We start from the raw sequence: 24,114 nt of genomic DNA, 5'->3' as shown, positions 1-24,114 counted from the left end.
CTTTACAATAACCATTTGAAAGAACTACTTTTATTATCCCCATTTACAGATGAAGAACCTGAAATATATACATTTTAGTTATTATTAAAGGGAATAGGCTTCTTAGTATGTCAAAGTATGGCAGATTGGGGATTTAAATAAAAGTACTTTTATTCTTTCTGAATTTGTCTCAGTTTGAATTATAGGGTAAGCCTGATGAAAATCTATGGGGAAATCTATTATTTTAAAAGAGTTTTTATATAAATAAAAGCTGTTACGTGTTCGCATATTTATATTGCACACATAAACATTCTAAAGACAATATCATCAATGATAACTTGCTAAAGAAGAGGTTTATTGAATACAAAGAATTGACAACAGATTTCTGCAGGATAATCAAATGAGTCATCATATTTGTGTGTGGCATTCTTCCAGATGAATGGGGAGATGCTGTTATTGATTGCCCAGAAAGAGAAAATAACAGAAAGACAACAGGACAGACATTTTTCTTAGATATGCACATTTTTCTGGACAGATACATAATGCCTTTTCTTCTCAGGGGGTATGTGGCATACGTTCTCTGTTGCATCTCAAATTAATTGCTTTGAGATTTCTCTTCCAGGGAGTGGAGCCTGGTGGTAAGTATTTTGCTGCGTTGGTCTACCTCCTCAAGAACTTTCTTAACCACTATGGCTTTGGCTGAGTCTGAAAATTAAAAATTAAAAGGAGATTTTATATAGTTAAAAATGAATAAAACATTGTATCATTTAAAGGAATAATAGTATTTGCATATAGAATGAACTATGCACTAAACACAAATACTTAGACTCATTTTTGGTGAATAATTTTGATTATTTGATTAGGAAAAAACATGGTGACATGTTATTTTGTTTAAAATTAGCACACATCACTGACATTAGATATCTAGCACATATGGTGTCTACTACAAATCTTTATTGTGTGTATTCTTACCAAGCTATGGTAATATAAGAACGATCAAGCTATGCATTAAAAATGAAGTAGTTGGGTATATATACCCAAAGGAATAGAAAGCATTCTACCATAAAGACACATGCATGTGAATGTTTATCGCAGCACTATTCACAATAGCAAGGACAAAGAATCAACCTAAATGCCCGTCAGTGACAGAGTGGATAAAGCCATAAGCACCATGGAATATTATGCAGCCATGAAAAAGAAGATCACATCTTTTGCAGGAACATGGATGGAGCTGGAGGCTATCATTCTTAGCAAACTGACGCAGGAATAGAAAACCAAACACCACATGTTCTCACTTATAAGTGGGAGCTAAATGATAAGGACTTATGAACACAAAGAAGGAAACAACAGATACTTGGTTCTACTTGAGGGGGAAGGGTTGGAGGAGGAAGAAGAGCAGAGATGATAATTATTGGATACTGGGCTTAATTCCTGGATAATCAAATAATATGTACAAGAAACCTCCATGACATGTGTGTACCTATGTAACAAACCTTTCAGTGTACTCCCAAACCTAAAATAAAAGTTGAGAAAATTTAAAAAGTAGGATAGCATAACAACAGATTTCATTTTAATTACCTTTGACTGGACTTCCCACATTTCCAGATCCATAATCTTTAGACTTGTAACCTCCAGACTTACAGGCTCTGTGAAAACATCACAAAAGAGGGTGATTTAGAGAGAACCCCATCAATTCTAGGTTCACCATATGGTTTTCTTTAGCCCTTTGGTAGTTTCAACTGTGTAACCCAGCATTTGATTTGCAGTGTTTGCCGATTTCTGTAGAGGTATGAATACCTTCTCCATTGCTGACATCAAGTTACCAAGTGGCATCACTAAGTGAGGAGTTAGGAAGAGACGTGCAGAAGAGGCTGTCATAAGATGCTAACAGCAGTTTTGGCATTGCCACTGGATGGATTTATGCAACTTAGGTTGAAATTCTCCCTTTTAAGTTTTGCAGGTTTATGAATTGTGGCAAATGTATTTAGCTGTGTAACGAGTTACATGTGGAAGCATCACTCTAGTCAATGAGGGAGGCTTTGATGATAGGTGGGGAAGAGTGGTGTAGATTGCTTCAGCAGTTAGACAATTACAAGATATTTTTTCTAAGTGGGGTTTTCTCTGAGATTGTAATGTTTTTGTTCTGCTTCAGTGTTAAGAAGTGATTCTTTTCCTGTATGATTCCTTTTATATTAACATCAAGAATGGATAAAATAGTAACTGCCAAGGGAAGTGGGGCACAGAAGAACTTTCTGGGGTGATGAAATGCTCTTAGTTGTGAATTCAGGAAGCTGCCTGCTCCTAACAACCCTGAGCTCTAGACTCCCAGACTTGTGCCCATGAGACTTCATCAGTGCTATGAAGACAGGATTCTGTGAGTGATGAGCTCCAGAAACCATTTCCAGAGTCAGAATCCTGGTCCACATATTGAAACTCCAATTAGTTTCCCGTTTATTCTTTTCACTCTAGAAGTGATATTTTCCATGTTCATACCTTAAACTCGGTGCCTGCTGCATATTGGTTTGTTAAGATGTTAATTTGTATTTTGGCAGTCAAGTGTGTATTGTATTTAATATTTAGTATTCATGATAATAAATGCATGTAGCCAAATTACATCTACTTTCCAGTGGAAAGTGGGATCTAACTTGCAAGCAGATTTCAGTATATTACGCCATCCATGCAAATTGTTTTACCTACCCATCATCTCCTCCTATAAGGAGACAGTAGGTCTCAATTTCTTTTTCCAGGTGGAGCTTGATGTCCAGGAGCTGCTCATACTCGAGCTTCTGGCCCTCGGTCTCGGTTCTGACCTGGTGCAGCTGCTCCTCCAGGGCCCCGATCTGAGCCTGGATCTGCGCCAGCTGCGCACAGTAGTTGCTCTCGGTCTCTGTCAAGGAGCACTCCAGGGAGTGTTTCTGTCAGGAAGCAATAAAGAGAACCTGAGATGGATATGCAGATATGCAGGGATTTGTTTGATACATGATTTTCTCCTGTTGTTAACTTTACATATAATTGTTTTAGATTTCACATGGACACATAGTTAAGACTGTGATACTGCCCGAAAATGAGCAAATCCTTCTTTTTGGTAGAATAGACCTAAAGACATTCGTGTTGTTTTAGCTGTCAGCTATACAATCCTACTCTTTGCTTATGTTTTAAGACAATTATAAAAATACATATTTCAATATTATTAAGGTTTTTAAAACCAGCTGGCAAGTATCTAACATGATGACCTGGGGGATGGTAAAAAATTGTTCTTTTCATACCGTGGCTAAGAGAGACTGAAGTTCAATCTCCAGGGTTTGAAGAGTGCGCTTCATTTCAGTCAGCTCGTTCCGGGCTGAGGTTGTGGCTCCGACATCCTCAGAAATCTGCTGCTGCAGGGAGGCGCTCTGAAATGACGTAAGTGAAGGAGCAAATCTTAGTTTCGTGAATATCAGTAACAGGCAAAGGGATTGTTTTCCGGAGGAGAGTCACCTTCTCGTTGAACCAGGCCTCTGCATCCCTGCGGTTCTGCTCTGCAAGGGCTTCGTACTCAGCTCGCATGTTGTTCAGTAGAACTGTGAGGTCCACCCCGGGAGCTGCGTTCATCTCCACGTTCACGTTGCCTCCAGCTGCGCACTGCAGAACTTGCATTTCCTAGAGGCAGAAAAGTGTTCAGCTCAACTGCAGGGATCTCATGGAAGGTCTAGTAGCTTAGCTTTGGAAGGGCACTTAGAGTTTGTCTGGTTTTCCCCAGGCTGTGCATGGACCCCCTCCCGCCACATTTGATATTTCCTGACCTATTGACCTAATTCTCAAAGACGGTGAACTCACTACCTCCTGAACTAGCCTGTTTCATTCTGGAAGAGTTTTAATTGTTCCAGAGTTCTATATTATAGTGAGCCAAACTCCTGTTCTTATAACTTAAACTCATCAGTTTCCATTCTGCTACTCAGAATGAGTCTTAATTCCTTTTCCAAATGAAAGTTTTAAACATTTAAAATGAATGGTCCTCCATTGCTTATTCTATTCTCCACCTTTGTGGACTGGTCTTCATTTCATTAGAGGCCAGCTTTGATGCAGTCTTAACTCAGCTACGCCCTGAACACAGCCATGAACATGGTTGAAGGGCTGAGTTTGAATAATTCTGAACAATCGAAATGATGATAAGTAAATAAAGGTGTGTGTGTGCGCGTGTATGTGTGTGTGTATGTGTGCACCCCTCAGGGAAGAACATCATCCTCTAAAGAATCCCAGCTGTCTATTAAGTCTATACAGGGACATTACAGTATCATGTTGGACTTTGGAGTCACACAAATCTCTCTGTAAATTTTGGTTCTGCCCTATAGTGGCTGGTGAGTTTGGGAAAGTTGCTTAACCTCTTTAAGTTTCTATTTGCTTACCTGAAAATTGAGGATAATTAAATATCCTTCCTGAGTTGTTAAAAGAAATCAAAGAACTAATAATAATGATGACTCTATGATACTACCTTGCACATAAATGCTAAATGAATGCTGGTTATTATGATTATTATCATCGTGGAAGCTGGAATTTATTTTGCAGCCAAAGTCTACATGTTACCCTGTCTGAACTGCAAGCTGTTAGAATGTGTGAGTCAGTTCTAAGACTGTGAATGGCAGGCATCACAGTGAAGACTGTGTGTACTGGAATACCACCATCAACTTCTGTCTGCTGCAGAAACTCTCCTCCCATTCATGAATTGGTCTTAATGATGGTAACTAAGGCTTTCATTCCTTCCTGCAGTGAGCCCCTCAGTTAATCCAGCTTTCCTTCCTCCTGGCTGACCCTATGTCTTCCCGATCTACAGATGTGGCTTTTACTTCTGAGGATTTAGTGAAAACTTCCTGGTTCAAGCATGAAAAGAAAAAGATTATATATATATTTGCCTGTGTGTGTGTGTGTGTGTGTGTGTGTGTGTGTGTGTATATCTATAGGGTTGCCTGTAAGTGAGGCATTACAAAAATCAAAAATCAATTGCTTTTAATTCATCAAAAATGGATTAAACACCATGGGCTGTAACTATATTTGAATCCACGTTGGCAAATCAATGTTATTCAAGTAGTTTTATTTATAAGACAGCCTCATGACTAATCAAGTAGGATTCTTAGCTTGATCTTCTGTTTTAAGCATTTGGCTTGCATAGAAGTCTTTTGGCTATTTAAAATATCAAATTTATTTTCAAAGGATAAAGATTTTTCCCTTTTGGAAAACAGCACCTCTGAAAGCAATCCTAAAGATGTAATTGCTGCAATATAAAATTTGGAACTTAACTTCCAACAGTGACTGCTTCGGAAGTTTATGATTAAGTATAAATTCTGGTGTAATAGCTTAATTTCATTCTCATTATTTTTACAGCCATACCTATAAAGAATACGTACTAGTGTTATGTTTGTATACTTAATGTATGTATGAAGTAAATGTTTTAGTGTTTTAAATATGCCACTGTCATAGAGAAATTTAGATCTAATTTTCCAGTTTAAGGATGTCCTTAAAGTACATTTATTTTATATTTATTTTATCTAATTCGATGTAATCTCCTAAGTAGATCATTTTAACTTAGCTATAATTACATAGCCAAACACTCCTCTTATAACCCTGATTGGTCTGGAAAACATGATTCCTTTATTTTTTCCCACAGGAAACTTGATGAGAGAGCAAGGGTGAATCTGTACAAAGAATTCGACTCTTGAAGAGACAGCTCAGCCCTCATGTCTGTCTGACAATGTGTCTTCAGCACCAACTTTTTATATGAGAGGTTATTACATTATCTCCTGTCAGGTACACAGTGTCTGCAAAGGGATAGCAAAATGTAGATGACCAACTCTTACCTCTTTATGGTTCTTTTTGAGGTAAGTCATCTCCTCACTCAGGGTTTCGTACTGAATCTCCAGATCTGTTCTGCACAGGGTTATTTCATCCAAAACTCTTCGTAACCCATTGACATCAGCCTCTACACTCTGGTGAAGAGCCAGCTCATTTTCATACCTTAAAGAGTGTTAATGATTTCCTAATTTGTCACATGGTTGGAGACATAGTCACCGATCAATGACAAATGCTAGAATTCCGGAATTTTGAAGATTTGGCCCCAAGAGGCATTTTCAAAACTTGTTGCATAATAATAATTATTATTGTTTCTACTTTGCAGTATTTGACAGAAAAAGAACTAGTTTTAATAGCAGTTCACGTTTTGTATTTAATAGTCAAAGCATAAAAAAGTAATAACATCCTGTTTATGTGAAATTCAAGTGTTTTATAGTTTTGGGATAAGAGTTGCAAATTTGATGTAATGCTTTGCATGAATTGCCATGAATTCATTTCACTCTGGCAGTCTACTTACTTGAGTCTGAAATCATCGGCTGTAAGCCTGGCATTATCGATCTGCAGAACAGCATTAGCGTTGCTGGTGGTGGAAGCGATGATCTAGAAATGGGAATTTGACTTTTATCATGAACTAAACCAACTGAATCTACTTAATGCTTATTTCCAATGCTAAACTGGAATTCTCTTTAAGAAATCACAAATAGGTGGGTGTGGTGGAAGGTGCCTGTAATCCCAGCTACTCGGGAGGCTGAGGCAGGAGAATCTCTTGAACCCAGGAGGTGGAGGTTGCAGTGAGCTGAGATCCTGCCATTGCACTCCAGCCTGGGCAACAAGAGCAAAACTCCTTCTCAAAAAAAAAAAAAAAAAAAAAAAAAAATCACAAGTAGGAACGGTAAATGTTTTTAGAATTTAATAAAGAAAGGAAAACAAAATTTAGAAATAAAGGTACATGAAAATGATTGTGAAGTATGATTTCTTACCTGGTTTTTAAGGTCATCAATTATCGGGAAATATCTGCTATAGTCATGATCAAGACCACGGCAAGAGCCGGGCCCAAATTTCTCATACCAGCCCTTGATCTTCTGCTCCAGGTCAGCGTTGGCCTCCTCCAGAGCACGCACGTTGTCCAGGTAGGATGCCAGGCGGTCATTGAGGTTCTGCATGGTCACTTTCTCATTGCCAGAAAGGAGCCCCGCCTCATTCACAGTGAAGCCAGCACAGGGATTGCCTCCCGCTGCATTTCCTCCCGATGAGCTGCCTCCGAGGGCACAAGAAAAGCTACTTCCAATCCCCGAAATGCCACAAGCATTTCCAACCCCAAAGCTGGTTCCCCCACCAGAGAGTCTGAGTGATCCTGTGGTGGGACGAGGACAGGACCTCCTGGATGCACTGGAAAGTCGAAGAGACATGGTATCAGGGCAAACGCGTTGCAGAGCTGTATTCGTGAAAGCTAGAATGGAGTCCCTTCTTGTCTAAATGGTTCTGTTTGCCTTTTTATAAGCAAGTCCCAAGTGTGTTCTGAATGAGATTCTGCCTACATAGAGTAAAACATGGCTTGCCAGTCTCAGCAAGTTGGCATAATTGGGTGATTTTTTCTAATTAGCAACTCACTTTGCTGGGCTCATTCCTGTAGGAGGGCAGTTGCCCTCAGGTCGGTGGTAATCTGAGAAATGGGTCTGGGTGGAGCAATGTCAGGTTCATTATTACATTTTTAAATGTTGGGTGAGTCATTCTTCACTTCCATCCTTAGAAGATAAACCTCATCAGCTCATTACTGAATAGAAATTTGGCATCATGGTTTTGGGCTATTATGCCAAGGCAGGCTGTGATGTTTCTGAGACTTTTTCTGCTTTTATTGTCACAAGTTTTTCTACATAAGTAGAGAATAGAACTGTAATCATTATTTCCCCAACCTGGTTCTTCAACCAATAGGTTTTTGTTTTTATTTTTAAATTCCTCTTGCCACTGTTTCCCATGGGAAGTTAACTTCCATTCTGGCTGACATGTGCATCATATTTTGTTGACACTTATGACTGGGGAGAGTTGCCTTATCTTATCCATTTTGGTAATTACGAGCACACCCCTAATTGGTGTTATGTTTTGTGGGAGTTTGGAAAGACATTAACTTATTTCCTGACCCTGCAAAATCTGAAGCAAACCTGGAAGGAACTATTTCTTCTGTCTTAATTTACTGTGGTTTAGCTTAGGTGAAAGTCATCAGTAAGGTATTTAGTGGGCGGGAATTCACATATATTTACTAAAAACTCTACCTATTATGGAAATATAAAATATTGACAAATAAGGCCGGGCATGGTGGCTCACGACTGTAATCCCAGCACTTTGGGAGACTAAGGCAGGTGGATCACTTGAGGTCAGGCATTTGAGACCAGCCTCACCAACATGGTGAAACCCCGTTTCTACTAAAAATACAAAAATTGGCCAGGCATCATGGCGAGGCGCCTGTAGTCCCAGCTACTCGGGAGGCTGAGGCAAGAGAATCTATTGAACCTGGGAGGCAGAGGTTACAGTGAGCTGAGATTGTGTCACTGCACTCCAGCTGGGGTGACCGAATGAGACTCTGTCTCAAAATTTTTTTTTGACAAATAAAAATTGTATATATTAATGGTGTACAACATGATTTTTTAATATATGACTATATTGTGTACCAAATCAAGCTAATTGACATATCTATTATCTCACATACCTATTTTGAGGTAAGAACATTTAAAATCTACTTTCTTATTGTTATTAACTATAGTCACCATATTGTAGAATAGTTATCCTCAACTTATTTCTCCTACTTAAATGAAATCTTGTATTCTTTGACCAAAATTTCCCTAGCGCACTTCCCTGATGATTAGTGATGTTGAGCACCTTTTCATAAACCTACTGGCTATTTGTATGTCTTTTGAGAAATGTCTTCTTTTTTTCTTTTCTTTTTTTTTTTTTTGAGACGAGTCTCGCTCTGTCGTCCAGGCTGGAGTGCAGTGGTGCAATCTGGGCTCACTGCAAGCTCCGCCTCCCGGGTTCACGCCATTCTCCTGCCTCAGCCTCCCGAGTAGCTGGGACTACAGGTGCCTGCCACCAAGCCCGGCTAATTTCTTTTTGTATTTTTACTAGAGACGGGGTTTCACTGTGTTAGCCAGGATGGTCTCGATCTCCTGACCTTGTGATCCACCCGCCTCGGCCTCCCAAAGTGCTGGGATTACAGGCATGAGCCACTGCACCCAGCCAAGAAATGTCTGTTTAATCACATTCTTGTTATTGAGTTGCTTGAATTACTTATATATTTTGAATATTAAGCCTTGATCAGATGTATGGTTCACAGCATTTCATCCAACAGGTTCATCCATGTTGTCACAAATGACAGAATTTCCCTTTGTAAAGGCTGAATAGTATTCCGTTGGGTATATATACTATATTTTCTTTATTACTTCATTTGTTGATGGATTTGGTTTTAGGTTGAATCCCTATCTTGGCTATTGTGAATCATGCTACAATGTGCATGGAATGCAGATATCTCCTTGACATACTGATTTCATTTCCTTTAAATACTCAGTAGTGGGATTTTTGGGTCACATTGTAGTTCCACTTTTAATTTTTTGAGGAATTGCTATACTGCTTTCCATAATGGCTGCATTGATTTACATTTCCACTAACAGTGTACAGGGATTTTCTTTCTCCACTTTCTTACTAACACTTGTTATTCCTTGCCATTTTCATAATAGCCATTCTAGCAGGTGTGAGGTGATATCTCAGTGTGTTTTTCATTTGCATTTCATTCATGATTAGTAGTGTTGAGCATTTTTTCCATATACCTGTTGGCCATTTATATGTCTTCTTTTAAGAGATGCCTTTTAAATTGGATTGTTTTTGTTATTGTTGTTGAGTTGCTTGAGTTTCTTATATATTTTGGATATTAGTCCTGTGTCACATGTGTGCTTCACAGTATTTTCTCCCAATCCGAGAGTTATCTCTTTATTCTGTTAATTATTTCGTTTGCTATGTAGAAGCTTTTTAGTTTAATGTAATCCCATTATGTATTTTTTCTTTTGTTGCCTGTGTATTTAGGGTCATATAAAAAAAATTTTGCCCAGACTAATGTCAAGAAGTTTTCCCCCTGTGTTTTCTTCTAGTAGGTTTACAGTTTCATGTGTTATGCTTACCTGCTTAATACGTTTTGAGTGGATTCTTGTATATAGGGTGAGATAAAGGTCCAATTTCATTTTTCTGAAATATAGTTTCCCCAGCACCATTTACTAAAAATACTGTTCTTTCCCCATTTTGTGTTCCTGGCACCTTTGTTTGAAAATCATTTTGCTGTAAGTGCATAGATTTATTTCTGGGCTCTTTATTCTGTCTCATTGGTCTATATGTCACTTTTTGTGCCAGTGTTGTGATGTTTTCATTTCTATAGATTTGTAGTAGATTTTGAGATCAGATAGTGTGATGCTTCCAACTCAAGATGTTCTTTTTGCTCAAGATTGCTTTGGCTATTCAGGATCTTTTGTGGTTCTATATGAATTTTAGAATTCATGTTTTTTTCTCTTTTTGTGAAAATGCCATTGGAATTTTGATAGGAATTACATTGGATCTGTATATCACTTTGGGTAATATAAACATTTTAACAGTATTAACTCTTCCAATCAATGAACATGGCATATCTTTCCATTTATTTTTGTCCTCATCAATTTATTTCATCAATGTTTTATAGTTTCACTTATTTCTCTTCTGATCCTTGGTATTTTCTCCTTCTACCAACTTTGGGCTTAGGTTGTTCTTCTTTTTTTCTAGTTCCTTCATGTGTAATGGTAGGTTATTTCTTTCTTTCAATGTAGGCATTTATTGTTATAAACTGCCCTCTTAAAACTGCTTCTGCTACATCCCATAAATGTTGTCATATGTCTCCATCTTCATTTGTCTCTAGTTTTTGATTTCCCTTTTGATTTCTTCTTTGTTCCACTGGTTGTTCAGGAACATATTGTTTAATTTTCACATATTTGTGAACTTTCCAAATTTCCTCCTGTTATTGATTTCTAATTTCATACTATTGTGGAGAAAAAATACTTTGTAATTTTAATCTGAAGTTTGTTAAGACCTGTTTGTGACTTCACATGTAATCTGTCATGGAGACTGTTCTGTGTGTGCTTGAGAAGAATGTGTATTCTGCTCTTGTTTGATACAATGTTCTATATACGTCTGTTAGGGCCACTTGGTCTTAAGTGTAGTTTAAGTCTAATCTTTCCTTACTAATTTTCTGTCTGGATGATTGATCCATTATTGAAACTGTAGTACCGAAGTCCCTTACTATTGTTGTATTGTTGTCTATTGCTCCCTTCATATCTGTTAATAATTGCTTTATAAAGGTGCTCTGATGTTTGGTGCATGTTTATTTACAATTGTTATATCCTCTTGATGAATTGTCTTCTTTATCATTACATAATGACTTTCTTTCTTTTTATAGTTTTTGACTTAAAGTCTATTTTTCTCTGATATAAATATAGGTACCTTTGCTCTTTTTTGTTTCTATTTGCATGGAATATCTTCTTCCAACCCTCACTTTTAGTCTATGTGTGTCCTTAAAGCTGAAGTGAGTGTCTTGTAGACAGCATATAGATTTTGTGTATGTGTGTGTGTTTGTTTGCCTTTTTAATACCCTTAGCTATTCTGTGTCATTTGATTGGAGAATGTAATCCATTTATATTCAAGGTAGTTATTGATAGGTAAGGACTTACTACTGCCGTTTTGTTGTTTTCCAGTTGTTTTGTAGATCCTTTGTTTCTTTTTTCCTCTCTTGCTGTCTGCCTTTGTGATTTGACAACTTTCTGTAGTGGTATGCTTTGATTCCTTTCTCTTTCTTTTTTTGTGTATCTACTATAGATTTTTGCTTTGTAGTTATCATGAGACTTACACTGAACATATTAGAACAGGTTATTTTAAGCTGATAACTTTAATTGCATTCAAAAAATTTACAGTTTTACTACTCTATCTAATTTTTTGGTGTCACAATTTATATCTTTTTATATGTATATTCATTAACAAATTATTGTACCTACAGTTAGTTTTAATAGTTTGGTCTTTTAACCTTTATACCAGATATAAGTGATTTGTACACTACCATTACAGTAGTATATTCTGAATTTGTATATTTACCTTTAACAGTGAGGTTTTTTTTTTTTACTTTCATATGTTTTCATGTTGTTAATTAGAGTTCCTTTGTTTCAACGCATTGACCTATCTTTATCATTTCTTATAAGGGAGGCAATGAACTCCCTGAGCTTTTGTTTGTCTGGGAATATCTCCTTAATTTCTGAAGCACAGACTTTTCTGGGTATGATATTCTTGGTTGGCAGGTTTTTTTCTTTCAGCACTTGAATGTATTATCCTACTCTCCTGACTTGCAAAGTTTCTGTTGAGAAGTCTGTTGATAGCCTCATAGGGGTTCCATTGTATATAATGAGTCTCTTATCTCTTGCTGCTTTCAAGATTATTTCAGTCTTTTGACAATTTTTTAAAAATTTTACTTTAAGTTCTGGGATACATGTGCAGAATGTGCAGGTTTGTTACATAGGTATACATGTGCCATGGTGGTTTGCTGCACCTATCAACCTGTCATCTAGGTTTTAAGCCCTGCATGAATTAATGTGCCTCATAGTGTTTGTTTTTGGGTTGATCTTGCTTGGGATCCTTTGAATTTCATGAATCCATGAAATGGACCCTTGGGAGGGTCCATATCCCTCCCAAGATTTGGGATGTATTTCTTTACATAAGCTTTCTTTCCTTTTCTCTCTCTCTTTCCTCCTTCTGAAACCCTCATAATGTATATATTTTTATGCTTGGTGGGATAGAATAGATCCTTTATGCTTTCTTTACTCTTTTTTATTATTTAAACATTTTTGTTCCTCTAATTGGGTAATTTAAAATGCCCTGTCTTTGAGTTTGCTAATTCTTTCTTCTGCATGATAGAGTCTGCTTTTGAAGCTTTCTACTGAATTTTTCAGTTTTGTCATTGTATTCTTCAGGTCCAGGATTTCTGTTTGTTTTATTTATGGTTTCTATTTTTAAAATTAAACTTCTCATCTTGTTTATGCATTGTTTTCCTAATTTCATTTAGTTATTTATCTACATCTTTTGCATCTTATTAAGCTTCTTTAAGATAATTATTTTGAATTTTCTTTCAGGCAATTTGTAGATCTCCCTTTCTTTGGGGTCGGTTACCAGATCCTTATTAGTTTCCTTTGGAGGTGTCATTCTTGCCTTATTCTTCATATTATTCATGGAGTCTTGCATTGGTATCTGTGCGTTTGAAGGTACAATACCTTTTACTCTGTCACCCAGGCTGGAGTGCAGTGGTATGATCTCAGCTCACTGCAATCGCTGGTTCCTAGGCTCCAGTGATCCTTCCACCTCAGCCTCCTGAGTAACTGGAATGACAGGCATGTGCCATCATGCCCAGCTAATTTTTATATGTTTTGTGGAGATGGGGTTTTGCTATATTACCCAGGCTGGTCTTGAACTCCTGAGCTCAAGCCATCCACCCACCTCAGCCTCCCAAAGTGCTGGGATTACAGGTGAAAGCCACCACACCTGGCCTTCTTTAAATCTTTATAGACTGTTTTTGGCAGTTTAAGGCCTTCTTCTATTAGGTTCCTGTGCTGATGGGATTGTGGTCAAATGGGGTTGGAGCTGGATCACATGGCTATTGCTGAGTCCACAGTTGGGTCTATAGTTGGTAGGTCTGTTACCAGGGGCTCTAGTAGCTGTGGATTCTGTGTAATCTCTGGGTTGACTGGACTGTGTGTAGAACCTTAGTCCATAGAGCTGGCACTGGAATGAGAGTCCATTTCAAGATCTGTAGATGATGGGCCTGTTACCAGGTGTGTGGGTGGGTGTGTCTTCTGTGTCTCTGGAAAGTTTCCCTGTGGATCACTAAGTGAGACCCTGGGTATGTAGTGCTGCTCAAGTCCATGGCTGAGATGAGTTAGAACTGAGTTTTGGGGCTGCTTTAGAGCCTGTAGCTGAGACTGAGCTCTTCAGACCTGTCTTTGGGGTCACAGATGGGTATGTTTTCTGGTGGGTCCCTGGGCAGGCAGGCTTGCTCTCAGACCACAATTGATAGAGGCTGGTGCTGAATTACAGGGCCATTTCAAGATCCACAGCAGGACCAAGGCCAGTGGGTTAGATTATAGGAGCACTGATGAGCTTGTTTATCTCTAGGTCTCATGTGGGCAGCACTGCTCTCAAGCCACAGATGAGAGGGGCTGGGACTGCTTTTCAGGGCCATTTCAGGATCTTCTGTGGGACCCAGGTCAGCTGGGCTGCCTGTGGATCTCAGATGAGAGTGCCTCCCTCTGGATTCCTGGGCAGATAGAACTTCTCTCTGGCCACAGCTGAGAAGGGCTAGGGCCCAGATTCAGGTTTGTTTTAGGGATGCTGTAAAATTGAGATTGGCAAGCCTGTCCTGAGGACACAGAAGGGTGTTTCTCTCAGCAGGTCTCTGACAAGGCAGAAGTGCCTAGTCGGCAGCTGAGAGGGGCTGGAGTTGAGATTTAGAGCTATTTAGGGATCTGTTGTGGGACCAAGATTGGCAAGCCTGCTCTGCACACTCAGATGGACATGTCTCCCTGTGGGTCCTTGTGGAAGCAGGACTCATCTCATGCTATAGCTGACAGGGGCAGGGGATGAGTTAGAGGATATTTTTAGGATGTATAGCTGAGACAGAAGTTGGTGGGCCTGTCTTCTGATGTACTAGTGTGCATGACTTCTCTTTGACAAATGATTTTGGCAGCAGGACCAACACAAAATGGGGTTGTAGCCAAGCTTGCAAGGATATGGGGCAGTTTCTAGGCCTGGAGATGGGACCATGATCAGTAAGTACCAACTGGGTGTGGGTCTATCCTGTAAAAATGATACTCCTAGGTCTTGGGCTCTACCAGGGCTTTATAAACTCCTACCTGAATCCCAAGGCTCCTATAAAGGTACTTTTGTCTGTTGATGACTCTTACAAAATTATTGTTGCTTTGGGACATATGAGCAGGGGATCTCCTATTCCACCATCTTGCTAATGTCATTTCTGTTTTATGACTCTTTTAAATATGTAGATCCATGGATCATTTAGAAGTATGTCATTTAATTTCTGAGTGTTGAGAGATTTTTCTTTTCATTTTGTATTATTAATTTCTGATTTGATTCCATTATGATCAGAGAACATATTCTGTATAATTTCAATTCTTATAAATTTTTAAAGGTTTATTATATGACCAGAGACATGGTCTATGTTCCATTGGTGTATGAGAAAAATGTGTTTTCTGCTCTTATTGAGTGCAGTGTTCTATAAATGTCAATTAAATTCTGTGGTTTGATGGTGTTATTCAGTTCCTCTATTCATCATCATTAATTTTCTGCCTAGTAGTTCTATCAATTGCTGAGAATTGGGCATTGAATTTCCCAACTGTAATTTTGGATTTGCCTCTTTCTTCTTTCTATTCCATTAGTTTTTGCCTCATGTATTTGAAAGCTTAGTGGTTTAGTGTATTTAGAGTTGCTGTATCTTTTTAAGGACCTCTTTATTATTATATAATATCACTTTTTGTCTCTAGTAACATTCTTTGCTTTAAAGTCCACTTTGAAATTAATTCAGTCACTCCTGATTTTTTTATCAATGTTTGCATAATATAGCTTTTTCTATCCTTTTACTTTCAGCCTACCTGTGTCACTATGTTTGAAGTGAATTTCTTGTAGATAGCATATTGTTGGGTTGTGTCCTAGAGAAACACATGCAGTCATGTACTAGGTAACATGTAAGGGATATTTATAGTAGTAGTATTCATAATAGTTTCAAATTGTAAACCATTCCAGAATAGAATGCATAACATTGTGGCAAATATTTTAAAAGTGCTGCCAATCTGTTGGGTGTGTGATAGTATTTCATGTGGTTTTAATTTGTATTTTTTCTGGTTAATATGGGGCTGAGCACTTTTTAGAAATTTAATGACAATTTGGAATTTCTGTCAACATATTGAAGATGTTGTTCTATTGTCTCCTGCCTTCCACTGTTCCTACTGAGGAGTCACTGTGCATTCTCACTGTCACTCATTTGAAAGTAATCATTATTTTCCCTTATGGCTGATTTTTAAGATCTTTTGTTTGTGATGTTGTGGTTTTATTATGATTTTTCTACATGTGGGTTTCTTTTTATCTTGTCTTTAGTTTCACAATTGGTAGCTCACAAATAAGGATGTCCCATAAAATTTTTGGGACTTGTCAAGTGTTGGTGACAGCTTTTCACCTTTTACATTTTTTTTGCTAATACTATCTTTTTGGAAACAAAGCTAAGTACTCAAACTTTCCAGCCTTCATTTCAAGAAGTATGGTTGATTCACCAACAGCATGTATTTTGGAGTCATGAGTTATGCTTGTATTAAGTGCAAATCAGTCTTATGTAGATAGGCAAATCTATTTAAGTAGAAAGAGTGGATATAGAAAAATGGAAGTTAGCCTGGTTGTTCTTGGAAAGAATAGGACCTCTGTTGGGAATAAGAAAGAGTGAATATTACTGGCGGCACAAGAGAAAGAGAGTCAACACTGTGTTTGTAAAATGGTGAGTTAAGCAAGTGTCTTGAGAGAGCTGATAATATGATTTTACTCCTTTAATTCCTGGGGGATAGAGCCTCTGAGTGACCTTACCAGTCAGAATGAGAGAGTAATGAAGCATAGTGATGGAAACTGTAGCAGAAGGGAGGGGGCATCTAGTAACCAGGACTTAATAAATATGGGGACAGAGAAGGGAGGTGCTGGGAGAGGAGCTGGAGGTAGGTAACTAGCAGATAGGAAAAGACTGTACACATACTGCAGGCATGCTGTAGGCTTTCTGTAGGGATGCTGTAGGTATCTGTAGGCATAATGTAGACATACTGCAGGTATACTGTAGGCATCTTTCAGCATACTGTAGGCATACTGTAGGCATGCTATGCACTGTAGAATGCAGCAGGCATACTGTAGGCATAGATACTTGAAGGATTTGTAGTCAGGTTACAAGCATGCTTGTTTCATGTTACAAGCAGGCCACTGCACTGAAAGCCATACTCCTGGCTTTCATTGTATCGTTGATAGTCATGCACATAAAAGTCTGCCTGATTGTGGTCCCTCTTGGGTGGCAGTGGAATCTTAGTGTGAAAACAGTGAATTCCTATGCTTATTTTTGTTCTGTTCAATGGAACTCAAATCACCATGGCAGAGAAGGAGATCTGGATTTGCATCCAAGCCCCGGTACACGTCAGCTGTGTAGCCCTGGAGAAATTCCTTAATCTCTGAGACTCTGCTTTCCTCATATATAACATAAAGATGATAAAACACCTACCTCATAAGCATTTATGAAAATTAAATTGGTTAATGCATGTAAAGTGAGTTAAAACACACTCAGTAAATTTAAGATATTGTCACTATAGTTCTGCAATTGAAAGTGCTTCTAAACAGACTTAATCTAACTCTATACCATTGAAATATGGCCTTTGTCATCATGGTTGGCACCATTCATCACAAGAAGACCCTGACAAAGGTAACTTTCAGCTGTATCTACCTCTCCAGAAAGCATCATTAGGCTAAGGTCAACTACCTTATGTGGAAGCAGGAAATAATGGTGACCAAGCTTATATTTGAGACTTGTAGAATACAACCTCACAGGGTTTAGCACACTGAAATGGTGCAGTTCAGTCTTCATGGGCCATTTTGAATCCCACATTGTCTATATGCCAGTTGATTAAAACCCTTCAATGATGCTCTGCCATGCAAGTTGGAAATCTAGGTGGTTATAGAGGTCACTGCCTCATTCCACCCCAGCTGAAAAAAAACCTCTTTAGCCTAGAACTTTGCTGCTTTCCAATCCCAGTGGCACTTTCCAAAATAATTTAGTAAGGATGTCAGGCAGAATTTTGTGTGCAGGAGAATATGAGCAAGATTTAGAACCACCCCAGGCTTGAGTTCTAAATTTGCTTAGTCATCACCATGGTAGGGGCAGAGAGATACATGGGCTGGAAAATGGAAAAACAGCTTTCCAGGTTCAGATTTTACAACAAACATTTGCTGATCACCCAGGCGAGGTATTGTAAGGGTAAACAAGTCCTAGTGATCAGTGAGTATTATCTCCTTGTTTTATGTCCATAGACGCTCAAACCCAAAAAGATTAAGTTATTCACATGGTTAACCAGGGATAGATTTGGGACCAGACATTAGTGCTAGTACTCTTGACACCTTATTCTGTTATTAATTGAGGTAACTGTGACTATGAAATGAAACACATTATTTTATGAGCAGGTCCTTAGTATTGTCACATTGGGATCAACTTTAGAAATTAATAAGAACCGGATATTTAAAAATAACTTGCAACAGAAGAATTTTTAATGAAATGTCAAAAAAGACCCCCAAAATAAAACAAAAATTAGGGACAGAGCAGGATTTTTCTTCTCTGGAAAAGGATTACATGCATAGAACGTGAGAAAAGGAAGAGAAGGAGAACAAATTCTAGCCCTTTTATCTTTAAGAACAGAAATGAATAATTTCCTTAGGTTATTTAATCAGTAGGGCTTTTGCAAAGGCAGGCTTTTCTTTCTTTCTTTCTTTCTTTCTTTCTTTCTTTCTTTCTTTCTTTCTTTCTTTCTTTCTTTCTTTCTTTCTTTCTTTCTTTCTTTCTTTCTTTCTCTTTCTTTCAATAAGTTTTCCTCCTTATGGTGCTTTAGAAGGTACTCGTTGCTCTACTGTAATGTTGCTTATTTTAGAGGACTTTTCTTCAACTGAGTGGACTCTCAGTGAAAGGACACTGCCAATTTGATCCAGTTCCTCAACCACTGTTTTGACAATAGTTTCTTTTGCTGAGTCTGAAATAAAATAAATAAAATGTTAGTGGTCATTTTTTTAACAGGTTGAAAAGTATTTCGCCATAATAGGTATGCTTTTGGTTTGTTTTTTTGAGGAGTCTCACTCTGTCACCCAGGCTGGAGTGCAGTGACATGATCTCGGCCCACTGCAGCCTCTCCCTCCCAGGTTCAAGCGATTCTTCTGCCTCAGCCTCCCAAGTGGCTGGGATTACAGGCGCCTGCCACCACGCCTGGCTAATTTTTGTATTTTTAGTAGAGATGCAGTTTCACCCTGTTGACCAGGCTGGTCTCAAACTCCTGACCTCAAGTGATCCACCTGCCTTGGCCTCCCAAAATGCTGGGATTACAGGCAAGAGCCACCGCACCTTTTAAAAAAGTTTGCTTTTTTAAAATGTTTTTTGCAAGTCTGCAGTAAATTGATATATAATACTGTGTTTGAAGTCAGTGTTTAGCAAGAACCTGGACTATCTCTCTTATATTTGCCACTGTTTTTAGAGCAATGGGTGTGTGAAAACATAAATTAAACATGGATTAAAGCAATCTAAGTATCAGGCAGTAAAGGCTGGCTGCAAATAATGTCTTCTTTTAAATACCAGCTTGCCCTATTTTTGTGGTTTAAGATAAAGTAGCTCTTTTATCAAAGTATTGAAACTATGAAAGATAATACATTCCAGGTAAGAAATATGTTGTGGGATTAATTCCTCACTCAGTAATTTCATAATTTGACCACATCTGTTGTTCTACAGGAATATAAAATACAAATGTTAAGAACTATAATAATGACCCCTCATGCCTTTATTCACCACAAGTAAACTTAAAAACAAATTCTATTTAGTTAACAAATAAATAACTTAGTTAACACAACTGATGGAGTTTAAGGAGTTACACCAGGTAAAAAAACCATCTATACCTTTGCCTTGATTTCCAGAATTCACAGACCTGCATCCTTTCGATTTGTAACATGTGGATTTGCTTTTTCTGTGAAGAGAAGAGTAAATTATTGCATTTTTTTCTTTCCTTAGTGAGCTTATAAATACCTCTAAATTGGAAATAAGCATTTTGGAATTCTAGTTTCAACAAGATTCAAATTCCTCATATATTTAAGGGACACTAGTAAGCTTTTCATGACTTCAACATAGTGAAAGAAGAGATGAAATGGATGTTTATGAATAGAAATTTTCTCATGACCAGATATTACCTCTTTCATCTAGCAATGTTTCTCACTCTGACTTTTCAATCAACTGGCCAATGAATGTGTTTGGAGTGCCTACCATGAAGAAAGTGTTGCTGGGCTAGGTGCTGCAGAAAATATAGAACCAAAACACAGTTTTTATGGTTGGAAAAAATTACACACATGCTAAAAATTACCTATAACTTGAAAAGTGCTGTAAATTAAGTGAAAAGTGAGCGGTATAATGAGTGCTTTGTTCTGAGGAGGGAGCAATCACTGTTGGGTTCCTGTGAGAATAGGCCGCAGAAGGCTGATGGGCCTTGTAGTGTGCAAGACGTTACCTCCTCACTATGCGGCCATGGGCAAGCATTTAGTAATAGGCAGTGATTACCAGATACCTTTTCTGCATATGCCACTGTCACAAATACCTTTTCTGTGTATGCTACGTAGGGAGACATTATAGTTAAGACTTGTTACAAGTATGGTTTTGGCATTATCATAATTTCACCAATGACGAAACTGCATTTGAAAAGGTTAAACAATGTGCTTGTAATTCACCCAGTATTTGATTCACAGCTAGGGCTGCAATTCCAGGGCTGTTGCTATTGACTAAGAAACTATAGTGCTTCTCCAGTTAATTCTTCCTATATCGCTCACCTTTAATACAAGGTACATGTGGGGTAACTAGTGAAGTGATAAGAAAAGAGAGTGAGTTATTTATAAGAAATGTGCTTACACACTAAATCACAGAAAGCAAGTTTCCCCTTAAACTGGAGTACTGGAATTGTTAAATACTCTATACTTAAATGACCTTTATGTTATTATACATACAAATATTTTTACATACTTAGAAATTTGATTTTCAAATTTCAGCATGTTTTAATTTCACTTGGCTGCAACAATATACATTCCTGAGGATAAATATATGTGTTCTCTAGAGTAGGAAATTCTAGGATGCAATATTGGCATACCTATACTATGAGAAAATCTAGTTGATGGGAGGCTTTATTTTTTTTCTGCAAGTTAATATTTACCTTTCTTCTCCATCTAGTAAGTTGCAATAAATTTCAATTTCTTTTTCTAAAAAGATTTTTACGTCAAGAAGCTGTTCATACTCCAGCTTCTGGCCTTCTGTTTCTGTTCGAATCTGTTGCAGTTGTTCCTCCATCACCCCGATCTGATCCTGAATTTGCTGGAGTTGATTGCAGTAATTTCCTTCAGTCTCAGCCAAGGAGCATTCATAGGAATGTTTCTGAAAGGCAAACAGGGCAAAGCTTCAGTGTAAAAGAGAAATGGCATGGACATTTTACATTATTTTATTTATTTTTTTGAGATGGTATCTTGCTCTGTCACCCAGGCTGAGTGCAGTGGCACGATCCTGGCTCACTGCAACCTCCCTTCCTAGGTTCAAGTGATTCTCCTGCCTCAGCCTCCTGAGTATGTGGGATTACAGGTGCTCACCACCACACCCAGCTAATTTTTATATTTTTAGTAGAGATGGGATTTCACCATGTTGGCCAGGCTGGTTTTGAACTCCTGACCTCAGGTGAGGCACCTGCCTTGGCCTCCCAAAGTGCTGGGATTACAGGCATGAGCCACCGTGCTTGATCAGCATGGTCATATTTTAAATATTCTCAAGGTAGAAATAATTATTTGTATAAGGTCTGAATATTTTCAACTGAAAATCAACATTTGCAAGATTTTTAAAAATTCCTCTATTGTAAAAAGGCATTTTTCAAGTTTTGGAATTGGTGAATTTAGGGACAGAATTCTTGATATTTAATATATTTTATACTTTTAGTCATATGTAAATGGTTATACGTACTTGGTGTTATATACATTTTTATATCTGTATTGACTTATACATATTCACACATATATTCAATTCAATGGTGATTCCTACATACCACAGCCATGAGGGACTGAAGTTCTATTTCCAGGGTTTGCAGGTTGCGTTTCAATTCGGTCAGCTCATTTCTGGCTGCTGTGGCTGCTCCCTCATCATTGGAAATCTGTTGTTGCAGCGTTGCACTCTGAAGTGTAGTTGTCAAAAGGGTTAGTGACTGGCCTGATTGTCTCCTGAGCAAGCCCTTTGTAATTTGCCATAGACCTACCCTCTCATTGAACCAGGCTTCAGCATCTTTGCAGTTCTGCTCAGCCAAGTCCTCATACTCAGCCCTCATGTTGTTTAACAGGACAGTTAGGTCCACTCCTGGGGTTGCATTCATCTCCACGTTCACATTCCCCCCAGCTGTACACTGCAAGACTTCCATCTCCTAGAAAAGGGATTGGTATTCACCCTCAGTGGAGGATTTTGATTGATGTTCATGCCCTGCTATGAAATGAACAGTGGACTTGAAGAAGGAAATTAGACACTATATGAAGCCACTCTGCAGGCTTCCTTACCTCCTCGTGATTTTTTTTGAGGTAGGTCAATTCCTCACCGAGGGTCTCACACTGTATCTCCAGGTCGGTTGTACAGAGGGTCAGCTCATCCAACACTCTGCGAAGACCATTGGTGTCGGCCTCAACACTGTGGTGCAGAGCCAGCTCATTTTCACACCTGAAAGATTAGTAAGGCACCTGGGAGTTGTCATCATAGGCAGGTGCAAAGCACAACTTTTTAAGGCATTTCATATGCTGAAAGACATGATGTTCTCTACATGCTTCTGAAGCTTCTTGCAATGGCAAACTGCTAAAATGGTTTGAGATACCTAACAATTCATGAATTGTATTTTGGGGGTGTTATTTCTTCAGAGTTGATTTTTGTCATCCAATGCGCTTAACAATTAAATACAATATTGCTAGATTTTAGATTTTAAAAAATACGTAATAGCTCTTTTTTTTTGTTGTTTGCTTTTGAGATAGTTTCACTCTGTCACCCAGGCTGAAGTGCAGGGGCCGCATCTCAGCTCACTCAACCTCTGCCTTCCGGGTTCAAGTGATTCTCATGTCTCAGCCTCCCGAGTAGCTGGGATTACAGGAGTGCGCCACCATGCCTGACTATGTTTTTGTGTGTGTACTTTTAGTAGAGACGGGGTCTTCCCATGTTGGCCAGGCTGGTCTTGAACTCCTGACCTCAAGTGATCTGCCTGTCTTGGCCTCCCAAGGTGCTGTGGTTACAGGCATGAGCTACTGTATCCAACCATGATAGCTCTTTTTATAAGGGTGTATTTAATTCAATTTCTTTATTGATCTAGTCTGGCTTTAGAAAAACATTTTGGTTTTCAAAGCAAAATATATATTCCTTAATCCAACTGTAATATTTTAACTTTTATTCATATAATTAATTAGTTTGTTTTCACCTACTTCAGCCTGAAGTCATCAGCGGTCAGTCTGGCATTGTCATTTTGTAGAACAATGCTGGCGTTGCAGGTGGTTGCAGAAATAATCTAAATAGGGAAGATTATGAAAAATGTTGATTACCAAAAGTCAAAGGAGGCTCCAGATTTCAGTGTGATTTTATATCTTCTTAATCTGTCAAACATCTGTTTTAGTATCTTTTTTCTATGTTAAAGAAATCTGGATTTTCTTCAGATAATAAGCATCCAGAGCTTAAGTGCCACATAGGTACTTTTATTACTTTTGATCAAATGGTATGAGCTAAATATAAGAAAAACAAAGTGAGTATATCTGTTTTGAAATGATTTATTTTTCATTATTTAATTCTACAAGATTTTATTGCCAGGTACTGCACTTAGCACTGGAAATACCGAGTGAACAAATCCTACATCACATAAATTTGTTAAACACATTTTATATTTTCTCTTCTTTAAATTATCCAGACACAAAGTCTGTAGTAAAAGTATGCAAATCTCTATTTCTTACCTGCCTTTTAAGATCTTCAATGACTGGGAAGTATCTGCTATAGTCATGATTGTGTCCCCGGAAAGAGCCAGGCTCACATTTCTCGTACCAGCCCTTGATCTTCTGCTCCAGGTCTGCATTGGCCTCCTCCAGAGCACGCACATGGTCCAGGTAGGATGCCAGGCGGTCATTGAGATTCTGCATGGTCACCTTTTCATTCCCAGAGAGGAGGCTGTGCTCATTGCCAAGAAAACCAGGACAGGCACCACTTCCCAACCCTCCACCGCTATTGCAGAAGCTTCCTCCAGAAGAGATGCCCCCAAGAGTACAAGAAAAGCTGCTTCCTGCTCCCGACCCAACACACACATTCCCAGCCACAAAGCCTGTTCCTCCACCGGACAGCCTACCAGGCCCAGTTCGCGAGCAGATCCGCCTGGATCCACCAGAAAGTCGAAAAGACAT

At 38.4% G+C, this 24,114-nt stretch overlaps 2 protein-coding genes across 2 annotated transcripts; both read right to left on the bottom strand.

Moving 5' to 3' along the window:
* Positions 1-313: 313 nt before the first annotated feature.
* On the bottom strand, positions 314-7,308 carry KRT25 (keratin 25). The gene is made up of 8 exons (XM_008012774.3): positions 6,783-7,308; positions 6,320-6,402; positions 5,811-5,967; positions 3,457-3,618; positions 3,246-3,371; positions 2,677-2,894; positions 1,558-1,625; positions 314-684 (listed from the first exon to the last, which is right to left on the bottom strand). The coding sequence occupies exons 1-8, from the start codon at positions 7,209-7,211 to the stop codon at positions 575-577; spliced, it is 1,353 nt and encodes a 450-aa protein (XP_008010965.1). The 5' UTR covers positions 7,212-7,308; the 3' UTR covers positions 314-574.
* Positions 7,309-18,522: 11,214 nt separating this feature from the next.
* On the bottom strand, positions 18,523-24,114 carry KRT26 (keratin 26). The gene is made up of 8 exons (XM_037993135.2): positions 23,674-24,114; positions 23,155-23,237; positions 22,252-22,408; positions 21,960-22,121; positions 21,753-21,878; positions 20,880-21,097; positions 19,585-19,652; positions 18,523-18,674 (listed from the first exon to the last, which is right to left on the bottom strand). The coding sequence occupies exons 1-8, from the start codon at positions 24,112-24,114 to the stop codon at positions 18,523-18,525; spliced, it is 1,407 nt and encodes a 468-aa protein (XP_037849063.1).

This window comes from Chlorocebus sabaeus, chromosome 16, assembly GCF_047675955.1.
Source record: "Chlorocebus sabaeus isolate Y175 chromosome 16, mChlSab1.0.hap1, whole genome shotgun sequence".
In the NCBI taxonomy this organism is placed as follows: Eukaryota; Metazoa; Chordata; class Mammalia; order Primates; family Cercopithecidae; genus Chlorocebus; species Chlorocebus sabaeus.
Note: the sequence above shows the minus strand (reverse complement) of the source record. Positions and strands in the feature narration are given on the sequence as shown.